Consider the following 6,246-nt stretch of genomic DNA (forward strand, 5'->3'; position numbering starts at 1 on the left):
TCGGTTCCGACTCAATGGCACCTGACAACAACAACAACAACACACTACCAGAGCTCCTTGGAGCAGCTTGGAGAAATTAAAAACAAATCAGGGACGTGGCAGTTCTGGTGGGAGTCCCAGAGTGTGACCTGCATAAAGTGGACAGGGTCCTAGAGCTAGCTGCATCATCTCTGTGGGTCTCAATTTTCTCAACTGTCAATGGATCAAAGCATCTTCAGTGAGGGGGTGGGTACGGTGGGGGTAGAGTGGAGGATGAAGGGGTGCCACGTGTGGGAGCTCAGGCAGCCACTGTGGCCGTGACATTGAGGTCCTGGCATATGAACCAGGCCCTTGAGTGTGGCAGCGGGCACAGCAGATGGAAGTGCGGTGGACGGAAGCACCTTAGCACCGTCGCGGAAGACCGCCAGGGCCGCCTTAGGATCAGGGGCTGACCTGGCCCTAGTTGAACAGGAAAAGGTAAAATCATTCACTGCTCTCTCCTCCCCAAAGACAACCTAAGATGGTAATCAGTTTACTGAGTGGGAAAGCTAGAATGCTAATCAGGGTACTGAATGGAACCAAGTCCTCTGGTTTCCCCCCTGCCCTCAAACAGGTCTGCAGCCCGGCCCCTCCGCGACTCTGACCCTATATAGGCCCATGTTATCCTCCATTCGGTGCTCAGAATCTGGAGAAATTTGCTTCTCTGAGCCAGCCGGCTTAATAAAATCTGAAACTCTGCTTCCCCTCTCCGAGTGGCCTCGGTTTCTTTGACAACGGATCAACAGCTACAGTGACACTCTTGAATCTTAAACTATTGTAACACCCCTGGAGCCAGATGAGGTCTTCGACTGGGGCTGGAGGACCCTCACCCCCAGCCTCCAGCTCATCCTCACCTGACTCCCTCGGTGACCGAAGTGTGATCCTGGAGGCCCAAGACACACAGGGTGATGGCCACCTTCACATCCTGTGCATCCAGTTCCCGCCGCAGGGAACCATAGAAGCCTTCCAGTAGAAACTTGGCCACAGAGTAGGGGGCACGCGGACTAGGAGTGCAGGAGGGGCGGGGCTGGCTTGCTGCCCCCTAAGATGTTGTTGTTGTTGTCGTCAGGTGCCATCGAGTCGGAACCGACTCATAGCGACCGCATGCACAGCAGAACGAAACAATGTCCGATCCTGGGCCAACCTCACTACCGCTGCCACACTTGAGTCCATCAATGATGCCACCTGGCCAATCCATCTCGTTAGGGGTCTTCCTCTTTTTCTCTGACCCTCCACCTTACCCAGCATGACATCCTTCTCCAGTGACTGTTTCCTCCGGACAATATATCCAAAGTAGGAGAGACGAAGCTTAGCCATCCTGGCTTCCAAGGAGCACTCTGGCTGCACTTCTTCCAAAACAGATCTATTGGTTCTTTTGGCAGTCCATGGCACCCTCAGTATTCTCCTCCAACACCACAACTCAAAGGCATCAATTCTTCTACGATCTTCCTTATTCACTAGGATGAGCCCCTGGAAATCTTCCTGCCAGCCCCCTAGGATGAGCGATCACACTCCCTACCACTCCCCCAGGTGTACACACCTAGAGCTGGGGCTAGGTGCACACACCGAGTAGCGAGGACACCACCACCATGGTTCCCTTGCTGTCCGTCAGGCTGGGCAGCGCCAAGGAAGTCAGCTGGAGTAGCTGAGCAAATTCATCTGAAGGCGAAGCACCTGATTGACCAGGCTGGGGAGGAGCCATGGTAGAGAGGGGCGGGGTCTATGACAGTGACGGGGCCCGGGTAGAATGGGCGGGCTCTAGAACACTGGAGGGCAGGGCCCTAAGCAGGAAGGGACCTAGGGCAGGAGGGAGGGGAAGACGGGGAAGGGCGTGGCCCGGAGAGGGGGGAGCCAGGGGAGAGGGGGGAGCCAGGGAAGCGGGCGGAGCACCTACAGGAGCCAGCGAGTCTCTTGGACGCTGAGGGCCCGCGTGCCGGCAGGGATGGCGCCGATATGGTTCAGCACGAGGTAGTCCAGCCCGCCTGGCCGGGAGAGGGTGGTCAGCTCGAGCTAGCCCTCGAGATCCACCCCTGGATCCAATGAGCTCCGCCCCAGTAACGCCCCCTGTGTTTAGGGAGGTCTCGCTTCAGACCCTACTCCCAGGATCCTGCAAGGCTTTGTCTTTGGTACCAGGAGGCCCAGTCCGGCGTGCAGTCCTCTGGACACGCCCCAGCCCGCCCTTAACTGCAGCACTTCCAACCCCAGTTCAAATCCTGCCCCGCCCCTAACCCAGCATCTCTAGTGCAAACCACACGCTCAGGCACCTCAGGGGAGGCCATGTTTGCAGGGATGTAGGAGACTTGGAAGGGGGGGCGCCCAGCTTCCGGCAGTTCCCTACCACCTGGGGGGGGGGCGCCAGAGCTGCCCGTGGGCCCCTCCACCTCAGCTGGCCCCCCTCCACCTACCGGCCTTGTTGGGTCCCTAGGGTGCAGCCCCCTCTTCTACTCCGAGCCTCAGGTTCCACTCAACATGGTCTCCAAAACTTTAGCACTGGGGTCATAAACTAACCCACGAAGGAGGTACTTTTATTGTGAAAGAGAGGAAACAGACTAGGAGAGGTTAAATCACTTGCTCAAGGTCACACAGAAGCCTGGATGGGAGTAGGCATTCCAGCCCAGGTTCCCTTTTGCACCCCTGCCCCAACAGTGAACAACAGGGCAGCCTGCTCACCTTCTGCACGAGGGCTTCAGAGTGGCCAGTGAGCACCAGGTGGGCGCCCTGATGGGCGTACTGGTGAGCTAGCTCCTCGCCAATGTTGGCACTGGCCTTTGTCAGCAGTACATGGGCTCCCTGTACATGGGCTGGTAGTGGACAGAACTGGTCAAGACAGCATGTCCAATCCTCATCCCCCCACTAGCTCCCAACCTCCACCCAAGTCACTCAGCTGGGTCAAAGTTGTCATCCCAATAATAGGTGAAGAACAGAACCTGGAGCCCTGTGAGCAATAGAACCTTTATGATCCTGCCTGGGCACTGCAGTGGGATAGAGGGTGACCCACAGCCACGCCCATTCCCACACTGCACCGTTGTTTCAGTGACCATTTGGTGATGGCCCTGGACATGTCCCCTCCACATCTTCATAGCCACCACCAGGTCCTGGCCATCATTGCAACTTATCTAAACTGCTGCACCCACCTTCTCACTGCTTAGAACCTTCTCCATTCAACCCAACAGCCAAATCACCTTTGTCTCTACTCTGCTGAAAATCTCCCCTTTCCTGGAGTCAGTCTAGCTGCTCCTAGGAAGAAAGAGGAGGCTGTCTGCACCTGTAAAGATTTACAGTTTCAGTAACCCTATAGAGGGTCATTATGAGTTAGAATCAACTTGATAGTGGCTTCCTTTAGCATAAAACCCTACCTACCCTTACTGGCCAAAGAGGTTCTGCATGGACCAACTTCTCCTGGCCTTCTTGCTTTTTCAGACCAGGCACACCAGCTAGACATGTGTAGTTTGCTCCCTAATCTCCTTTAATTATTTTCAATGGGGCTTCCTTTCCTAAAGCAGTCTCTTCCTCGGCCCTGTCTTTGCTTTAAGCTCCACATTGACATATGTCATTAACTTTTAGATAATTTGGCACAAATTCACTGTCCTGAGTAATATGGCTGTACTCATCCTGCTCCAAACTTTCCCAGGGTTCTTCACTGCCCTCGGACCAGGCACAGCCCACCCAGCCCAGCGGGTCTGGCGTTTGCTCACCCGTCCAAACTCTTGACTACTATTCTTATCTCTGAATCGAATCGTAAAAATGAACTCAGCCTTTTCCAATGCACCAGGTACCTCAGCAGGGGACGCATTTTCACCTCTCCGGCCATGGGGACAACGTGCCAGGGGTTGCCGGGGCAACGGTCTCCCGCACAGTTCTCCTCCTCCCGCCTGCGGTCCCGGAACCGCCCACTGACGGCTATCACAGGCCGAGACGAATCACGTGACCCCGGGCCCGCCTCCTTCGAACCATTCCGCCTTCGCGTTACCCAGACAACTTCTTTCTAGGCGCTCTTCCCTTGGCCTGAGTCCTTAGTACCCCGCGCGGGCGCGGGTGGCTTTTATGAGCCCCCACATTTTTTCCGGTTACCTTTAGGCCTCCCCAGACCTCCGACACCTCTCTCCTCTCACGTTGCCAGGACAGAGTTGGACTGAACTACATTCCCCAGGAACCTTCGCGGCCAGGTGACCCTCTCAGCCGCTTTACTAAGCGCTGCCGATTATATTTCCCAATAGCTTTGCGGCATCCCGGGGTGAGTAAAGACTACACTTCCCAGGATCGCTTCCCGGTGGGACTACAACCTTTCTCTGGTGATTTGAAGTAGGGAAGGAAGTCTACGCCTCCGAGTCCCGTAGGCCTTTGCGAATTGCAAGAGAAACTACGCCTTCCAGAGGCCTCTGGGGCACCGCGACCGGAAGCGGCGGGCGAGCCGAGTGTCCTTGCGCGCGAAGTGGAGTGACCATGGTGGCAAGGGTGTGGTCGCTGGTGAGGTGCGTGGGGCCACTTGGTGGGTCCCGGGCTCCAGAGAAAGTCCCTTCGTGCGGGCACCTCACCCTCCGGTTTGATCCCGACCTGCTCTTGGATTCCGTATGTCAGGCCTTTGTAGCCCAGATAGAGAAACTGAGGCTAGATGTGGCGGCTTTACCATAAACGCCTCCCTGCTATCTCTTAGGGGGCTCCTCACTTAAGCCGAGACTTCTCCAGTCCTCAGTTGTCCACTCTGCAAAACGGGAATACCCAGGGAATCCTGCCACACACGATGATTGGGCGCAGTGTGTGACGTGAAGGAAGCGCTCGGGAACGATTAGCAACTGCTTCGCGCTCCCCTTGGGATGGAGGGCAGAAGGCCACAGGGTCTTGTTTAAACTGCCCCCGGCTCTCTGCGGGATTTTGAGGGACTCAAGAAAACTGGCCTTTTCCAGGTCTCAGTTTACCAATTACAGGGAGTGGAGAATTCTTGCTCTGTTGTTTTTAAGTGCCGTCGAGTGGGTTCCAATTCCTAGAGACACTGTATAGGGTTTCTGAGGCTTGAAATTAACGAGGGAGCAGAAAGCCTCATCACTCATGCTTTGCAAACTGTACATTCAGTGCTGTGTGCATTAGGGCGTTGTGCTTCCCCTCTGGACTGGGGTCCCCTGGAAGGCATGGACCCCCCTGTGGGTGGACAGCCAGTAGGGCCCGCTGAGCTGTGGTTCTCCGGGTCTGCAGGTTTCTCATCAAGGGCAGCGTGGCAGGGGGCGCGATCTACCTGGTGTATGACCAGGACTTGCTGGGGTCCAGCAACAAGAGCCAGGAGGCCCTTCGGAAGGCGGAAGAGGTGGTCCCGCCAGCCGTGTACCAGTTCAGCCAGTACGTGTGCAAGCAGACGGGGCTGCAGATACCGCAGGTACCTAGAGTTGGAGATGGGCCAGGGCTACGGGGAGGGAAGATCAACGCGGAATCTATTTTATGCTTCTAGAGGGGGCTTCCCTCACCAGCCCCTTCTCTATCTTTCTTCCCAGATCCCACCTCCTCCAAAATTTAACTTTTCCTTCCGGGACTCCTGGAATTCAGGTAGGCCCCTGGGCCCTCGGTTATGTGCGTGTGTGCGGGGGGGTGGGGGGGGAAGAGTGGGGGGGACGAGTGTTTGACGGAGGGCCTAATCTAGACCCCAGATGCCTGACCCTAATACCCCTTACCTGCTATGTGTGTGCCCCCCTGGCTCTCAAAGAGACTCAGGTGGTTGTGCATTGCCTGGCTAGAATTAGGGGCGCTTGTCATGTAAGTTCCCACAAAAAGCCCTGACCCTCTTCCAACATCAAGGGTGGGGTATAGATGGTTAAGCTCTTGAGTCCTAGCTGAAAAGTTGGCAATTCACATCTTCCCAGAGGAGCCACCAGACCAAAGTCCTGGGGTTCTGGTTCTGAAAAGTCACAAAAACAGTATGCAGTTTCATTGTAGAGGTTACAGTCGATGAGATGAACAGAATGTGCATGGATTGAATGGAAAACTGATCTGTAAACCTTCACCCAATTCACAATACCAAAATCAAATCCACTGACATGGACTCATGGCCCCCTACAGAGGACAGCATCTTTAAGGAAGCTGCCAGCCTCATCTTTCACCCACAATTCACATAGAAGTTAAAAAACAGCCGGCCTGTGGAGTAGTTCAACTCTGCAAACACGGGGTTGCCGCGAATCAGAACAGACTAGAGGACAACCACCAAGTGCCTCCTTTGCCTCAGTTTCTCCACTAATTGACAGA

At 55.4% G+C, this 6,246-nt stretch overlaps 2 protein-coding genes across 2 annotated transcripts in view; one reads left to right on the plus strand and one right to left on the minus strand.

Annotated features, from left to right (window-relative positions):
* Positions 1-203: 203 nt before the first annotated feature.
* HSD11B1L (hydroxysteroid (11-beta) dehydrogenase 1-like) lies at positions 204-4,463 on the minus strand. The gene is given in 11 exon segments (XM_006878394.1): positions 204-438; positions 873-1,045; positions 1,583-1,659; positions 1,662-1,677; positions 1,909-2,028; positions 2,268-2,321; positions 2,324-2,359; positions 2,689-2,813; positions 2,897-2,990; positions 3,818-3,890; positions 4,339-4,463. Coding segments are annotated over 11 exon segments (1,128 nt in total).
* Positions 4,462-6,246, plus strand: part of LOC102824244 (chromosome unknown open reading frame, human C19orf70) — a 3,831-nt gene continuing 2,046 nt past the window's right edge. The window contains exons 1-3 of the mRNA XM_006869025.1: positions 4,462-4,490; positions 5,209-5,386; positions 5,502-5,553. Coding sequence (XP_006869087.1) covers positions 4,462-4,490; positions 5,209-5,386; positions 5,502-5,553 — 259 coding nt within the window. The remainder of the gene's footprint in view (positions 4,491-5,208; positions 5,387-5,501; positions 5,554-6,246) is intronic.

The sequence above is a fragment of the Chrysochloris asiatica genome, unplaced genomic scaffold, assembly GCF_000296735.1.
Source record: "Chrysochloris asiatica unplaced genomic scaffold, ChrAsi1.0 scaffold00125, whole genome shotgun sequence".
Lineage (NCBI taxonomy): Eukaryota > Metazoa > Chordata > Mammalia > Afrosoricida > Chrysochloridae > Chrysochloris > Chrysochloris asiatica.